General features: G+C 50.7%; 1 protein-coding gene across 1 annotated transcript in view; it reads right to left on the bottom strand.

Annotated features, from left to right (window-relative positions):
- KCNB1 (potassium voltage-gated channel subfamily B member 1) overlaps positions 1-2,761 on the bottom strand; it is a 127,945-nt gene extending 125,184 nt beyond the window's left edge. Inside the window, exons 1-2 of the mRNA XM_074888006.1 lie at positions 2,405-2,761; positions 612-1,277 (exon numbers count right to left, since the gene is read on the bottom strand). Coding sequence (XP_074744107.1) covers positions 612-1,178 — 567 coding nt within the window. The 5' untranslated portion in view covers positions 1,179-1,277; positions 2,405-2,761. The remainder of the gene's footprint in view (positions 1-611; positions 1,278-2,404) is intronic.
- Positions 2,762-17,789: the final 15,028 nt, after the last annotated feature.

Genomic DNA, 17,789 nt, shown 5'->3' with positions numbered 1-17,789 from the left:
GAGCTGCAGCAGCATTGCACAGGGAAACTTAAAATAGGCTGGCATCAGGTAAAGGATGAAATTCAAACACTACCTTTAGCAGACCTGCAGCCTAGGAGTGCATGATACAAATAACTAGGAGATGTATTTCACCACCAAAATTTAAATTAAGACCTGGAAGGGAAGGCATTATTTCCTGACTGGGTCTAACAGTTCAAGTAGTTTTGCTTTTCTTAAAAGCCAGTTTGGTTAAGCAGTAGGAGACACACCTGTTTTAGGCCCAAAGAAATCTCTATTACAAAATGCCCCAAGACAGGCCACTGGATAACAAGTCTGCAACCTCCAGCCACAGCAATCAGCGTATGCTGACCCACAGGTCAGCGGAGCTGCTCCCACACTGAGCAGCCTAGGCTGCCACAGGGAAGCTCAAACCACATCCCTTCCAAACTGCCCAAAAAAGATACATTAAACTTGTTTGCATCTGAGAGGCCATTCTCCCCCTCACTCACAGCATCCATCCTGCCACAAGTGCCTAGACACTAAAGCAAGGGTAGCAGGACAACACCTCATGTAAGCATCACCAGCCATGAGCCACTATAGACAAGACTTGAGAAGAAGTGTGGAGATCTTACCTTGGCCGCTACGGAAGAGTTGGGCTTCTCCAGGAGGTCCCAGAGCTTTTTCCTTTTGTCAGCACAGCAAGTGTTATCAAATTCCTCCCCTTCCCTTTCCCTCAGCGTCTCGGCTTCTCTCTTCAGCTCCTCATTCATCTGCTCCTTCTTCTGGTGGTAGCGGGCCTGGCAGCAGGACTCCAGGTAGATCTCATCCACCCCCCAGTAGTCCAACTCCTGGCTGAAGGACAAGGCGCACATCTCCTCCATCATGTGCAGCTTGCCAGTACGGTAGAAGTTCAAGATTGAGGTGAATGCCCCGGGGTGCCTGTCGAAGAAGTACTCGTTCTCCTCCAGGTTGTAGTCATCACAGATCTCCATAAGGGAGTCGTGTGTGTTGCAGTCTCTGAGCTTACCCAGCCTGGTCCGCGGCAACCTGTCCAAGGTCCGCCAGAGAACCTCGTGGGCCAGCCCCCCCACGTTGAGCTTGACCCTTCTGGAGCAGGCCTTGCTCCTGACGATCTCCGTGGGGTCCGGAGGCAAAGAGGTAGTAGAGCGAGATCCATGCTTATTCATCCCCAGAGGCATCGCTGGTCCCCCTCAGGCTGGACGCTCCAAGGTGCGGCGTGGGGCAGGGCGCGCGGGGGCCGGCTCTCCTCACCTCTCCTTCCCCTCCATGCCCCAGAGCTGCAAGAGAGGCCAACCATGGGTCCCCGCCCGCTGACCTCCGCGCCCGCGGCCGCCTCGGCGCGGCCTTATCCGCGCGCGGGGGAGCGCCGGGCCCCGCTAATCTGCTGCGGGGGCGGCGGCGGCGCTGTCCGCCCCGGTGGTGCTGAACCGCGCTCCGCGCACGGCCGGCGGGCGGGCGCTATCCGCGCCCGCGGTGCTGAAGGCCGCCCGCTCCCACGTGTCGACCCGGGCGCTGCCGCCGAGCTCCCCCGGGCGGCGGCCGGGTGTGTCTCCCGTCCGTCCCCCCCGCCCCCAACTCCCCCGGGGGGCCCCCGCCTCTACCCAGGAGGGTCGCTCGCACAGCCCGTCCGGGGGAGCAAGGGGCTGGCTGGGAGGGGAGGGCACAGCGCTCCCCCAGCACCGCTCAGCGATGCGCCCCGAAAGGCGCCGGGCCGATAGCCGGGGGCAGGCACGTTGTGTCCCCCCCGCCCCGCATCCCGGAGCGGCCGGCCGGGAGTGCACCGGCCTCGCCGCCGCCGTACCCCGGGCACCCGGCCCCGCCGCTGCCGCCTCCCGCAGAGGGGCCCTGCCCGAGCGCGGACGCCGGACCCCGGGTGCCCCATGACCCGGCCAGGGCAACCCCGCTCCTCGGAGCCGGCGGTGCCTCCCGCCCTATCCAGCCGTGTGGGCTGCGGGGAGACGCGGAGGCTTTTTATAACTCCAGCCTTGCAAATGTCTCCGAGGAAGGAGCTGGGGAAGGGAAAAGGGGGTATTTCCAGCCACTCTAACGACGCACTCTGCCTCTCCGGGCTGCCCAGGGACGCCCCCCCACGCCCCCCACGCCGACCTCTGCATGACAGGGAAATCAACGAAAATCGGAACAAGGAAAAACCCCGAGGCTTCCTTGCCAAGCCGGCTGGCTTATGACAGCCCTGAGCACTGTTGCTTACACAAGATGGCACGAAGAGAAACCCCGGCGCAGAGCAGAACGGCTCCTCCGTGCCCAGCCGGCACCGCTCCGGGGCTCGGCCCCGCTCCCCGCCGATCCAGGTTCCCCCCTCCAGCCCCAAAACCGAAATACCGCCGGTGCCTCCAGGCCACCGCCGCACACGGGGAAAGGCTCCCCTCGCTCGGCCCGCACCTACCTCCTCCTGCGGGCTCCCAGCGAGGCGGTGCGGGGCTGTGCGGGGCCGAGGGCGGCTACATCCTGCGGCGGGGCGGGCAGCAGGGGCGGCCCCGCTCGCATCCCCCCGCGGGCAGCCTCAAGGCGGAGGGATGGCGGCCGCGCTGCCGGCTGTCCACGGAGTCCGGGGGGAGGGGAAGGGAAACGAGGTAAGTCGGATCCCTCGGCAGGAAGCTTTCCAAGGCCTTCCCTCGGCTGCGGCTCCTCACTCCTGCCTACAGTCAACGCCGAAGCCGCATCTGCCCCCGCCCCCCCCGCGCCAGCCCTCTCTCCGTGCAGACACAAAGGAACGCTCCGGTACTTCCTTCTGCTGCCTCGGAACGGAGATCAACAAGTCTAGTCTGAACCTCCAGCTTTTTCCCTGCAATTCTGTCCCGGAGTTGTTTGGAGTGAATTGGAAGTTGGGGGTGGAAGAGAGGAAGGCAGCTCCACCGTGAGATGGGACGCAGCATTGCAGGGAAGGTTAACGCTTTCCTGGCCGGGCCCCGCCGGCCCGGGGCTGATTTACAGTGGGGGAGGCGCCTGGAACAGACCTAGCACCGAGGGGGAGAGCCGCAGCATCCCTCCTTAGGGGGATGGGGCTATTCCCACCATCCTCCAGCTCCCGGTGGTATCACCCGTGAAAGTAGGAGCAAGGACTGGTGCCAGAAGAAAAATTATGAGCAGAGAGAGCGCTGATAAGCCCAGCAGGGCCCCTATCGCTTCCCAGGCCCTGCTTGCTGAGCCAGGAGCAGCTGAGCTCAGTGAGGCTGCACATCGTTCCCTGTGCCAGGATTGAACTGGGCCCTCACTTCGGCAGCCCCTCATCAAAGGGAAGAGCCTGTTCTCAGGAAGGTTGTGTATATTTGCAGATACAGATGGGAGGAAAAGTAGTGGATCCCTGCTGATGATTAGGAATATAAATCTAATTAAAAGGAGCATTTACTAATCTGAAAACACAGCAGAAATGGAAAAAAGGATGACTTTCCAGGCAATGGCACAGCATTAAAAGTATCCCTCTGCCACTCCATCCTTCTTACCTTCCTCCTTCACTCCCAACAGGGGAAATGGAACTCACCAGGAGTCTGGAGCTCTATTAGCACCACTGTGGGTACATTAGCATCACTTAATGCAGTTCACCTGCTTAGGCTGGTGTATCAGAGGTACACAGGATTGCTTGTTAGCCCTTTCTCCTCTTGCATTGATTGACCATGGCTCTTGGGCTCTAGTGGCAATTCCTACTACCAGGTTTCTGAAATAGGAGCCAGGTGTCTGATTTGATGTGATTAACTAGGGAAAAAGACTCTCAGTGCTGCTTTTCACCACTTTCTGTGCTTCTCTCCTTAGCCCCCACCTTGATCCCACTGACCAGTGTACACAATGTCAATGTTATGATATTTGGTGTATGACTGCCCACATCTTCCTTAGAGATAGCTTTCTGAAATCCCAAATGCTGTTTGTTTTTCTCCAGTACCTCCCAAAACTGTATATCATCTGTATATTTCAGAATTTCTTACAAGGAGAAGTGGGTCACTACCTTCCTTTTGCAGATGAGGAAATTAAGATATAGAAAAGCAAGATCACACAGAGGGGAGGTGGAAGGAAGAATTGGGAATAAAACCTGTTGACCAGCTTAATCCCAGCTCAGTGCCCTTCCACTGAGGTAGCTCCTCCTACCCCGCAGTATCCAGAGCACTTCAGTTCTCTTACTTTCTCATCATTTTACCTCCAGGACCTACTTTACTCCTCTTACTACAGAGATGAAAACCCCTGACCAGGGTTAGGAAGCTAAATCTGTTAATGATTACAAAGGGCTTTGAAACTTCCAGCTGGCAGGTGCTGTAGGAGAGCAAGTTATTTGTTTGTTAGCACTGGCATCCAGGACACATCATCTCCCCTTGTGACAAATGCAGGTCGCTCTTCTGCGGGAAGGGGATGCTGGGAGGGAAAATGACAAGTAGCCTAACGCAGGGAGATGTATCAGATTCAATGCAGTTAAATCACTGCGAGAGAGGCAGCTCGGGTTTATTAGCAGGGCATTTGTATCTTATGCATCACTCCTGCTACCCTGCCGATGTCATTCACATGTTCTGCCAAGAGGCCTCAGAGCCAGCTGAGCAGGGGGGGCATGTGAAGGGGCAGCGTGGAAGCACCGACTCCTCCACGGCTGCGTGCTCACCCTTCCACCCACACCGTCCTCTCAGCACTGAAAGAGTCATACTAGAGTCTCAGGTAGAAGCTTCGAGAGGGAGCCCTGCCCAGGGCAGACCCTCCAGCTGGCTGTGCCTGGGGTGATGCAGGAGTCTGGGAAGAGGAGAGGACGTTTCCACCCCCAGGACGTCTGTTCCCTGCAGCATTTCTTGTCCCACGATGGAGAGTTTGTCAGCAAGGGGCAGTGCAAGCCTGAGGATGCAGAAATGTGCAGCCTGTTCATTCTTCTTCAGGGTTATCTAACCCACTCTTGGTTTGGATATTCCTTTCAATTGATATTTTTGCACCCTGAGCTTCTACAAACTTAAGCTACGGTTTGTTATTTCCACAGCCTATGAAACCAGCCAACTGTTTGAATGCAGTCCGTGGCAAACCCTGTTCCTTTGCAGGTATTACAGGAGTTATTGACAATGAAACACCTAAAATCTCAAGTACTTCAGAGGAAATGTGCAGAGTACGGCAAATATATGTTCTCCTGGGCTCACAGTCAGTGGTCTATACATATCTGGATCTCACCTGCTGGGCAGAAAAGGTCTGTAAAACAGTGTCTGCTGTGCTACAACATGACAGGGAAATAGGCTGAGCCTAAATGTGGAAATATCCCTCTGCTGATCTGCAGTGACTCCTCTGCCTGCATAAGGAAAAGTATCACATCTTCACAAACACCCACGCCTATACAACAGTCTGGCATCTTCCTGTCCATCCTGCGAAGCAAGAGGGAGGATGATTTACATCATTTTACTGGTCACAGAAAAACAAAGGGCTGTGAGAAAAGGAAGGCTCCTCACCCATAAACAAGCGCTCAGTCCCGTCACAGCAATGGTATGTGGAACAATGGGTTTCCAGCAGAGATGGGCGAAGCAGCTTTGGTGGCCCATGAGTTTTGGCTGATTCATGATGCTGAGGGGATGCTGGGTTTTGCATTCTAAAATGAGCTATAAGAGGTAACAATAACCCATATTGTTCTTGCAGCCCAAGGGCCTTGTACTTGTCCTCATGAGTGGGAAAGACAGTCATACACAAAAAGTTGTCTCCGTTAGACTGTTCCCTATTATGTCCCTTTAAGGATTCCCTTAGTTTCCAGGGATTTTCTTTCCAGCCTAGAAACACTTTAGATACAATGAAGATTTTCTTTTATAGTCCAAAATCCTTTCCCTTAAATGGGGAAAAAAATTATCAGGTTTCTTGGCAGAGATCTGTAACAAGTGTTGAAAAGTGCAAAAAGAACTGAGATACAGTGTGGAGTGGCTTGTGCTACCGAGAGCCCATGAGCATGGAAATACTGGAATACCAGGGAAAATACTGGAAGCAGACAGCAAAATAAAATCCAAAAATGAACCTTAAAGAGACAAGGGTCTCCTCAAAAAACCCAGGCAGAGTTTGGATGGCAACGTCAGCAGCAGCTGGGCTCCATCATCACATTCTTCCTTGCTGAAAGCTCATTTCGGGGGAGTCCAACTATAACTGCCAACCTACGCTGCTGCGGGGAGAGAGATCTGTGTGCAAGGGGGAAGCCTTGGTAGCCACGGCTTTCCTGGCCCCTGGCCTGTCCCCCCAGCATGCTCCACCATTCACTCTTGCCCTCTATCAGTTCCTCCTCTTACCATGGTAAAAGAAAAACTTTCCCAAAACGTTTATGTATATTTATTAGTCCATAACAGCTTGTTGGTCCAGAAAGTAGGGCCTGACCTCTGCCACTCTCTGGGTCCTCAGAGAATCACCAAAGGATCTGGGAAGGCTGAGATGCTGGACTGGATATCTGAAAAAGTGGGAAATGGAGGGAGGAAGGGCAGAGAGGTCTCAGTAGGGACAAGAGAGTAAATGTCCCTTGGCAGAGGCAAAGTCTCTGAAGACTGTCTCAGCCATGGAAGAGAAAGGGCAGGTGAGGGCAGCCCTCTCTTGTGTTTGGGAGGACAGTAGCCACATAGGGATCCTGTCCTGTAAAGAGCTGAAGTTTTCAGCTTATCTAAAATGTTCAGATGCATTTTGAAGTCCCAGGAGTGCCCAAAGTTCCCTCCTTGCAGGCAGGCTTCCCTCCCTCCTGCCGCCTCGAGGAGGGGCAGACCAGAGCTGCATCACCGCTTGCCTGGCACAGCTCTGCAAATGGCTCTTGGTGTTTAGTCAGCCTTGGGCTCCTTTGGCCTTTGGGAAGAGGACAGGAAACATGCCAGTGCCAATTGGTCATCAGAGAAGCTTCCAGTTCAGGTTCCCACAAAGCGCATTCAGAGCCATCCCCCTTGGCTCCAGCTTTCTGCCTTTCCCAGGCTGTGCATTTCCTCCCTCACATCTATTAAGTCTCTCTGCGCTCACTGACCACAAGCACACACCCCACAGCTCCTCTTCCCACAGATGGCTCCATCAGACCCACCTGTCCTCTTATCTTGGTGAGGATGAGTCTGGGGGACTGTCTGAAAGCTGTGGAAGCACCAGCCTATTCCCTAAGGTGACCACATGTGTGAAACATCACCTCCTGGCTGCGTCTGTCTTGTTCACATCAGGTTTGAGACTAAATACAATTACTTCAGGGAGGAAAAAACACAAAATTTTCTGCTGGTTGAGGAATGAAAAGCCCCCAATGGGCCAGTTTATCCCTGGCACCCACCTGCTAGGGAATTTGCAAAATTACTTGAGAAATTAATTTTCTCCCACCTATCAACACCATAGACCAAATCTTTGGGACCCCAGGTCCCTGTCCTGCCCAGGAGGGAGCAGTGGCAGTGGGACTCCACCAGCTCCTGCATCCCACAGAGGAGCTGGGGGGACATTTCATCCTCCCGGCTTGTGCTGTTTAGCCAGGGCTGGCACTGAGGGAAAAACAGCTGCTTATAATATGTTATCTAACATTAGCTTTAAGCACCGAGCTCTGTAAAGCAATTGGACTCACTGTGTTATTCAGCAACCGCAGATTTATTAGCCCCTGAAGGGCTGGAGGCTCGCATCAGTCACCTCGCCATCAGTCAGGAGGGAGGGCAGCAGAGCTAGAGGGTTCAGCCACTCTTTGCAGCAGCGGAGATGTGACCTCTCTCTCACAGGGGTGACCAAGTGCCTGTCCATCCAGGCTGCTTTCCACCCAGCTGCTGAGGACTGCAAAGGGCCCTGCAGCCATTCTCACCCTTTGGGGTCTGTGGCACACCAGCCCCATGCTGACTGCAGGCAGACTGGGCAGTCATTTGGGAGAGGCAGGTTCCAGGACATAGACGCAGTATCACTCCCAGGAATTCAGGGGCAGGAGGCTCTGCCTGCCCTCCCTAAGCCCCCCCCCATGGCTGTGATCCCTCTGGCAGCAGGGGGGAGTCAGCTAGGCTGCCAGAGGGATCCCATTCATGGGGGGAGCTTGCATGTGGGGAAAACCCCTTGCAGAGCCAGGCGAGGGGCTGCAGATGTGGTGGGGCAGCTGCTGTTGCAGGCAGCGAGGTGAAACCCCAGTTCTGAACAGAAGACATCAGTAGGGATGTAACAGGAACTAGATAAATATCATTGACCTTGCCACGTTTGCTACCAGCCTTGCGCATTACACACCAGTCTCTCTGATTCAGAGGCGGTGGGTGCTGTTTCTCTCCCTGGGTTGGAGGAAGCCTGACTGCTTTAACCAGCATTTGGAGAACCAGCCTGCTCAAAGCATGTCGCAACAGGTGGTGGGGAGCCCTCGCCTGCTACAGAGGGCAGGAGTGCTGAGAAAGAGCAGCGGGGGGAACGACGAGTCCACCTTCCCCTAATAGAGAATATGCCAGCTCGACTGTTTCAGGAAAGGCGTTTGGCAACAAGACTCCAAGCAGTATAGCTAGCAGTTGGGTCTGCAAAGAGCTCCCCCGTTCCAGTCCCTGGCAGCATCTTCCCCACACAGTTGAAGCAAACACAAGTGATGTTGCAAAGGAGCTGAGACTCTGAAGGGCACTCCAGGATGGAGCTGCTCACAGTGTCCTCACAGCAGAGGAGGAAAAGCCAGGTCCTCTCCCTAAACAGCTTCCACCTGAGCTTGGGGAAACTGTGCCCTGATGTGGGGAGGTGGCAACAGGTAGCTGTGACCTGAACATGTTCCTGCCAAGATTCACTCCTGCCCCACAGCCACCCAATTCCCATCCCTGGTTTCTCTTGTCCAGCTCCTCTTTAACAAACGCAGGCTGAGGGCTCAGCCTTAGAGGCAAAGCAAACACATAACTCAGCCAACAGATAAAATCTACTTTGGGGTCTAATGCTGGAAAAATGCCATTGCTTGAATATCCTGAAGTATGGCGAGTTTTCTCAGGATAATGAGAGTAAGAATTGCTCTGCTCTTGCATATGCGGATCCTAAAAGGACTCTGCAGTCAGGGAGCAATTTCAGATGGTTCCTGGCAGGAAAGTACCATAATATCCCTTTTCAGACTGAGGGAAATTGAGACAGAGAAGGATTAAAGCAACCTGCCAAAAGCTGCATGGGATGGGGCATGAGTGAGAAGCTAAATGTACTTTAAATCTTAGGAGATATCCTTTAGTGTTTCCTACCAAGATTGTTTGCCTTATCCCTGTTATTGCAGCTAAGGGAGCACGTTTGTCAGAGGTTCCTGCCGTCAGTGGCAGAAGCTTTTATGAGAGTCACACACTTCAGTGAGAATAAGGCTGATGGTGGAACCCAACAGTTTAAGGTTTTTGTTGCTCGTCTTTTAAGGGGAACTGGTAGAAAACAGGCAGGATTTTAAAAACTTGCCTGAACCCAACCTTTCTTGGCCATTCACTGATCTCAATTGCCCTAAGCCTTGAGTAAACGCACTCTTCCTTCTGCCCTCCTTTGTGCCATTTGACAATAGTAAAAGCTGGAGCTGCTTTGGGGTCAGGAAGCCTCATGCCAGTGGCTGCAAAGTGACATGGGGTGGGTGTCAAATCTAATATCAAGCAACTATTGAATGTTATTTCTAGTACTAAGGGGGGCCTAGTTCCCCTGGGGGCAGGTCCTGGAGGAAAGGCTGGGCATCTTGTGCCACCGATGGGGCTGGCTCCTTGGAGGGGAGAGAGCTTTGATTTCAGTGACATCCAGTCACAGCTGAAGGAATAGCATAAGTTGTCTCTGGGAAGGGTCACATCCAGCCTTTCTTGGGTTATTTTGCATCTGTAACTTGTCTTTTATAAAATACATTTTAATTTGTAGGATTATGAAGATCATTTTAAAGCAGCTTATCTAACACCCTGTTCTCCTTCCCTGTTTTTCCCCAAAGTGTTTGTGGGTGATGCAGAAGGCTGCAATAAGCCATTCTTGAAGGCTGTCTCGGATTAAACTTCTTCACATGGGACAACACTACTCCCCATGAATTTTAATGAGCTCTTCTAAACATACCCTTTTTGCTGTACGCATGAGTTCTGCAGGGGAATAATACCCAGCACCAGCTAACCAAAAAGAACAAATTGGATGTAATCATACAAACTGAAAACACTGCAATAACCTGCCGAAAATGCAGCTCTGCTTCCTTGATCTCAGCAGGAGTGGAGGATGCGGAGAGCAGAGTAGGTATTGCCGCAGTGCCCAGCTTGGAGGGTGCTGCAGGTCCGGATTCTGACACCAGGTTACTGCACAGAGCTCACAGGGAGCGCAGAGCAGTGGAGCAGGATTGGGAAGAGCCAGCAATGGAGCAAGGAATTATCTGGAACTGACTGGGAGGAGAACTGGAGGATGGAGCCCTCTTAAGATCACATTTTTTGGATGCTTGGATGGCCCCTCTCTGAGGGTGCGAGGGACATCTCTCCTTCCTTTTGGGATTTGCAGCTGGAGACCCTCTCCTAAAGGTAGTTTTGCGTGCTGCATCTTTCAGTACATTGCTTATAGGTCACTGTTTTTCAAAGGTGCAGCTGGAAAAGGTGGGAGCAAAACAGATTTTTAATTTTTTACAAATACCCCAGCAATGAGCACTTGTCCAGAGAGCAGAGACTCCTGCTCAAGTCCTTCAGCACAAAGAGGCTCAAATCCACCCACCTCTCCCAACTGCTTTAGATTTAACGCACTAAAATTCCCAACAGCCTTGCAGCAAAACCTTTACACCAACATCTGACCAACCATCTCTGCCCCATTGAGACTCATTTTCCTGTGTGACTAAACATCTAAAAAGGTCAATGGCTTAGAAATCTCTATCATCTCTGAACTCGTAACATTGGAGTGCTCTAAAAAGCATTTTTCTCTCCAAACTCCTCATGATAACACGGAATTAAGAGTTCTGGTGAACGTTTTATTTTCTGCAAAAAGCAGTTGCAATGCAGCTTTTCTGTAAAGCACACTAGGCAGCTTCTGCGCAAAGGGCAGAGGATCTGGCAGGGAGGCCTTTGAAATCCCTGCCTGTGCTCCTGCCAGCTCTGGAGGGGGATTCAGCAGAAGTCAGATCCACGGTGGAAGACAGAAATTATTGTCACCCGGTTTTAAGCAGATGAAAAGATATGGTCTAGATAAGCTCCTGTGGCTTTGCAGGTGGTGAATGCCTTTGGGGAGCAGCGGTCCTGGGCGCTCCCACCTGCCTGCTCATCAGATCTCTGCTGGCTGGGAAGGACAGGGGTCTAAAGGGAAGGGGAGAAAAGGCCCCAGCTTAAAAAGCAGCAGCATGATCCCACACCTGGGAAACCTTCTTGTTCCATGCAGCAGCATGGCAGCCACAGGTGCCCTGTGGGGCATGTTGCACCCGTGGGGCAGGAGCACCCAGCCCAGCTCAGCCCAGGGCTGTAAGTCCTCAGCCCAGTGAGTCACACCACGGAGGGCTGGTTTAAGGCAGTAATGGGACGTGAGCGCTTGACATGGCCACAGCCTTCACTAACTGGGGAGAAACTCCTGTCCCCATGTCCTCCCTGTCTTTCAGGCTGCAAGCTTCTGACCCCAGCCCATTCACATGGTCCTTGGCACAGTAAAGTTTCCCTCCCTGCTCCTAACACTTATGTTCTGCCATTCCAGTAACTGAAGTAATAACAATAGCTAAGATTCCTCAAGATTATCATAATAGAGATTTTAATTTTAAGAGAGTTGTCAACTACCTACCTTTGTCTTTTTCCATACGTTAAATATTAACCCAGCCAATGTAATGCAAAATTTCAAAGGCCCTCAGTTCAAACAGTTACATCCCAGGAAATCAGGAAATCCCAGCAAACTCCCAAACTTCTCACCCACCATTTCAATATTTCACAATTGTTCTCCAAAGTCCTTTGATGGCCTTTCAAGTTCAAACTTAGCCTGCATTTTCAACCCACCTCCTCACTCCTGATGGAACGCAGAACAAGACAGAGCACCCAGCCATAGCCCCGGGCAGCCACTGGCCCTTAGGGGCTGTGTGAGGCTGTTGAGGGGTGACCCCCACACCACCCCCCTGCCTTGGTCACACAGCTGGAAACACTGACATCCTCTGCCCTGGCTGCTGATGCTAGGGGATGTCCGCCTTCCCTCTTTCCTTCAGTCTCAACCCAGAGCAGGTCCTCTGCATGTTCTGTCTCTGCTCAGAGGCCATTGCTTGCTTGCTGGAAGAAGCGGGGTTTTTCTCCACCCCTCGCACACTTCCTGTATCACCCTGGGGGAACATAAGGCATGTGGAGATGTTCTCTTCAGTTTTCTTCAACTCCCTCACCCTGTCTCTATTTTCTGGCATGTTCACAAAGGTCAACCACAGTCTTGCACTGGAAAACCAGAGGTGACTGAACCGAGCCCATCCCAGTACTCGTTTGGCCGTCTTACAGATGGCTGCTCTTCAGACAGTCTCTTTTTCTCTTGCACATAAAAAGTGAAGGTGTTTCTCCATCAAAAACAATAGAGGAGGTTAATTAAATACCTCTGCACAGCAACACATCAAAGCCTCCTCCTCCAGCCCAGCGTGTGTGCAGGTGATCTTTGCCTGCCTTGCCCAGACCAATTCCTTTGATACAGGACAGGCTGTGCAGGGGGGGCTTAGCGAAGCCAAGAAGCAGTTCAGCTCTTCTTATTACCAAGGGCAACACAAGTATCACTTCAATAGATCTTAAGCTCCATAAAGCAGCTACAATTTATTCCTAGCCCAAAGCTATTTGTCCTGCATGGGTGTTTTTCTCCTTTCTGCTGAAAAAGTCCTGATAAAATGTGAATTGACTTTTGGGGTGCCACATGTGGCTGCACAAACCCTTTCTGCCCTAGTCTTTGCTCTCTTGAGCCCTACTTTCAAAGGAAAGGAGGAAGGGAGATGTGATGGCAGCAGTTTGAAGGCTGATGTGGGCTGAGTGAATCCCAGGGGCTGGGAGCTACAGGGAACAGGAGACCTCTGAGAGCAAATGCCCAGGGTCCCAACAGCTGCTTTTCCAGTTAAAGCAGCTAATAGCCCCCAGGAACACTGCAAACAAGGGAATTCAACAAAGATGCATTGTAAAAAGCACCATTTTGAGCTTGCATAGTTCCTTCTGGATAATAAATGTAAGTATTTTATTCTGTAGTAAAAATTAGATTTGCTTGAAGCTTCTGTAACAATAGCTTGAGGATAGCTCAGCTGTTCTGCTTCCCCAGCACTGGGTGCTAGCAGCTCTTCTCCAAGGCTGCTGAGATGACACCAGCCTCTGATGGGTCCTTGTAGAAGGACTCATCAGTGGGTTCTTAAAGTTAAGGAGGGTGTCCCACTGCAGCCATGCAAAGATGTGAAGTAATGTTGTGCAGGTACGACTCACCCTGGCAGTCCCAGACCACTGAGCACGTGGCATTAGAAATACTGTCCCTCAGTGTCTCTTTCTTGCCTACCGAAGAACCTGGCTTCATCTTCTACATGATGTGTGTGTGATGTGATGTGTGTGCAGAGATGATGTGCACCAGTCTTGCTGTAAAGTCAGAATCAACAATGTGAACAACAGGTCTCAAGGTCTCTATTCTTAAAGAATCTATCTTCAAGGATTTTAATTTAGTAAACCAAGAAAGACCAGTTCAAGTTTGCAAGAAATTGACTAAAACAAGGGTTTCCCTGTGGAAAAAGATTAATTAGGGTAGGAAGAAGCACAAACAAGCAGCAATGTCTGGGGAACCATCCCAGGAACTTCAATGGTTTGCTTTGCAAGTCTTTGCAGTGCAATCTGAGACCAAATCTCCCAACCATTTGCTTGATCAGGAGAAATGTGATGCTCCAGCTCTCATAAGGACTAAAGCACATTTTAGGGCAGGTGACTTTGTAGATACAAGCAAATCCTTTGGCCTGCTCACAGTTTTCAGGTTCCAATGCAGTCTTTCCAGACCCCTACAGAGCACCCCCAAATAAGAGCAAGAGGCCGTCTCAGCACCGAGCAGCTGGAAAGTTGTGGCCTGGGAGGAGGTGTACTTTCTGGCCATTGCCTTGCAGAAGAGCACATATAAACATCAGTAATTACAGGCTAAGCAAGGCCTAGTCCTTCAGTGCCTTTGTGCTATATCAAAGACACTGGAAAGTCTTGCTTGGCTCTCAGAAAGAAATAGGTCTCCCCAGGTTTGGAATAAAGGGTTATAAAACCAGCTGCCGCCGCCTCCTCCTCCTCTTCCCTGCTTTAAACATAACTGGCCTGTCAGGGGAAAGCTGCACAGGGCAGCAGCTCCCTGGTGCTGTGAGAAGGCACTGCAGCAGCTCTGAACCAGGCAGGTTGCGCACAGCAGCTCCAGCCCCTGGGGAACACCAATGCAAACACAGCAGAAATTTTTAAACACGCATCTGAGCATCTCCTGCCCAGCCGTGCTGTGCGCAGGTGTTCTGGGCCACCACTGCTTGGGTTGGGAGCCTAAACTCCAACAGGACTTTTTTCCAGTGGCTAAATATTGCACTAATGCACTTTATACGTGTGCTGTGATGCTGAGTCACTTCAGAACATCTTCCCTCCAGTTCTTACTTGTTATGTTGCCGTCAAGGAACATCAACCCTTTGCCCAGACCCTGGGGCTCACTATAGAAATAAAAGCACAGCATTGTTTGTACTTGAGTTCATGAGTCCATTAGCTATATTTAGTTCCCATCTACCCAAGGATTTGCAAGAAAATGGATGAATGTGCAAACTTAATTGAAAGTTACATCCTATAGATTCTGACAGTTATGTCTTCCCTTGAAATATGCCTCCAGGATGCGGTTCTCTCTGAGTGTATCTAGTGCTTAGTTACTCAAAATGACTGCACAGCATGCTGGAGCCCCCCAAGCACCCTCAGACACTCAGCATCAAAGCTGCAGTCTCACAGCTACAAAGCTCATGTACAGCAATGGTATTTTTTGAGTGCAATTTTTTTCTACCAGTTCTTCATCTCAATGGAGTAGACAATACGTTAGTTTGATTAAAAAGCAGCACAGTAACAATTCACGACAAACATACAGAGAAGTGGAAGAAGATAACCAGCTGACAGAAGGCAAGCTCTTGCTGTTTTACTCAATTTTCAATTTATATTGAACCCTGATGTACTTTTCTGGCTGCGACATCCCAAAGCAGTATCTTTCCTTGTTAAACCCTGGGATTTGTGACCTGATGTCTTTCAACTCCAGTTCAGAAGAGGTCAACAGGAAGAAAATACATCTAAAATGATAGAACAGTCAATTCAGAAGAGCTGTCTTCTATTGCTGCATTTGGAAGATACCTGCTTGACCCACCCAGCTTACTCGGTGTTCAGTTACAAGTAACTTTGCCAAATTAAAACTGCTCAGGTTGGAATTTTCCACATAATTTGTTGGTCTCTAGTAGGAATCAAAGGCCATTTCAGGAAAATTAGCTATTTTCTATGACCAGATCAGGGGAAAATTACAGAACATTAACAGGGATGAGATTGTGATTGGAAAAGAAAAAAGTAAGGGATGCATGTGACGTTTGCAGGTTGCACCTCTCTGTAGATTAACAAGGGAGAGGAATTAGGATTTTATAGGAAAACCTCAATTTTAGCGGTTCATATCAATCAGCTGCTTGATTGTGCAACCCAGGTATCACTCTAACAAACTACACTAACAGAATGAAACCAGCACTACAGTGGAGTCAGGATCCTGGGAACTCTCCCACTGTATTGCACCAGAAAATAATTCCCGCAGTCTGGGACTCTTCCTGATCTATGGTATAAAATGTAATATTTAATCAAAAAGATAAGTATGAATTTCTAAAAGCATCTATATAGTTTGCTGAGGAATAAACATAAATTTAACAGATGGTTTTGCTGTGTAATCATACACTGTAGATACCAAAGGCATCCGGTGAATTTTCTATATGATGATCTTTGTCCCAAGCTAAGGGACTTCAGCTGGATTTGTTATCATCACCATCACCAGGAGCACACTGGGGAGGAGAGCCACGCTCTGCAGACTCGCCACACATTTACTGCTTGATGCTGCTGACTGCACAGGGCTGTCCAACACACTTGCTCGCTCCTGCTCCTCACGGCTCACTGCAGTGCTGAGCCTCCCTTCCAGAAATATTTCTTGGTGTTGTCTGCATGGAGGAATCTGCTATACTGAAGTTCCTGGGAGATAATAATGCCACATCCCAGCTATTTGATCTGTCCCTGGTGCAGCCAGCTTGTCCTTAGCACACGGCGCATGTCCACTGATCCTTTGCAGTCTCCTGACACTCACAGGAATGGGACAGTGGCAGGGGTCACGGGAAGGAACACCCTGGAGGGGACAGTTCTTTGGACAGCATTTGTGAAGGAAAAAAAAAAAAAAAAGATAACTCACAAAAATAGGACAGCTCCTTCAGTGAAGTTTTCCTTTGGAAAATGACAACAAGCCCCTGCACAGAGTGATGGTCTGTCATGGTTTGTCCCTGTCCCTGCCCAGCTCTACCCCTCGCCCAGCCCCAAAGTGGTGATGGTCCCCTCCCACCCACCACAGCAAAGCTGCAGCAGGGAAGAACCTGTTTCAGCAGGTAAATGTTTTCCGCTCTTGCTAGGGGATTTTTTTCTTTCAGGCCAATCTGTCCAAAGATTTTCACTGATCTAAACCCACACACCGAAGCTCTGAATGGAGCAGGACCGTCAAACTCATTATTAAGTGGATCTCTTGACCACATTTACCAGGGTTTACGTTGCCGTAGAGTTGGCCCCATTTCTGACCTTTTGGACTCTTAACAGGTTGCAGCAAGAAGGAAGTAAAGCCCGTTTGCTCCTGTGTTACAGAAGAAAGGACAGAGGGGGGCTATGGGGTAAAACTGGTTCTATTTTTAAGGCCTGCATCCGGTTGTTATGGCAACAGGAATTCCAGCCACCACCACGGGCTCCTCCAAACGCCTCCCTGCCATCCTCTGCAGAGCCCAACTTTGCATCACCCACCAGCCTCCTGCCTAACACTTGGGCTGAAGGGGAGGAAAAAAAATGTGCAATTCATCTTTTCACAGAAAGCGTTTTCCTCCAGAAGTGAAAAGCAAATGAGAAGAACAGCTTAAATAAATATGCCTACAGATACAAGCATTGAAAGCCAAGTCTAGTAGCAGGAAAGCTCAGACCCTCTCAACCTATGGAGCCCACAGGGGCTGGGAGCCACCAGCATGACAAAACCCACCTAGTGTGTCCGCAGGGGGGACAACCACATGGGTCCTGGTGTGGGCAAGGTGCTTACGGAGTGCATCCCAGTGGGAGGGGAATGAACCCCTCCTTCCACACCCACCGCTGGTTCTCACCAGGACAGGCCTGCGGTTCGCACATACACTAGCAGCAGTCTGTCCCTCACAGTGCCCCTTCCCCAAGCTCCGTTACTTTTGTCTGACTGGTGAAAGTCTGCATTTCATCCATGCATCCATCTATGTACTTATATGGTCCTCATCTCCATCATGCCCAAATCTCAAGGGCCACCAGGACATTGTTTGCTTTTTTTTGCATCTATCATGCTGGAATTCATAAACACAAAAGCTGTATGTGAGACACATGAAGTAAACCTTCCCTTCCCCATAGTAAAGCCTCAGCTGGAGTCCTGCATCCAAGTTTGGGCACTGTTCATCAACAAAGACAGGCCCCAACTGGCGAGAGCCCAGAGGACAGCAATAGGAGTGATCAGAGATGTAGAAAACAACCTCTAAGGAGAGACAGAGGGAAATGGGTCAATTAACTCATAAAAATGAAAGGCAAAGTGGACATGGGGTAACAGTTTTTGGTTCATAAAAGGTTCCTGTAGAAGAGAGCAATGACTTTCTTTCCATATTTGCTGGGAAGCAGACAAAAAGTAATAGGATGGGAGAATTAGGATGACTGTTGGGGAAAACTTTCAAAGCAGAAGTACAATGAAGC

This window comes from Strix uralensis, chromosome 18, assembly GCF_047716275.1.
Source record: "Strix uralensis isolate ZFMK-TIS-50842 chromosome 18, bStrUra1, whole genome shotgun sequence".
Lineage (NCBI taxonomy): Eukaryota > Metazoa > Chordata > Aves > Strigiformes > Strigidae > Strix > Strix uralensis.
Note: the sequence above shows the minus strand (reverse complement) of the source record. Positions and strands in the feature narration are given on the sequence as shown.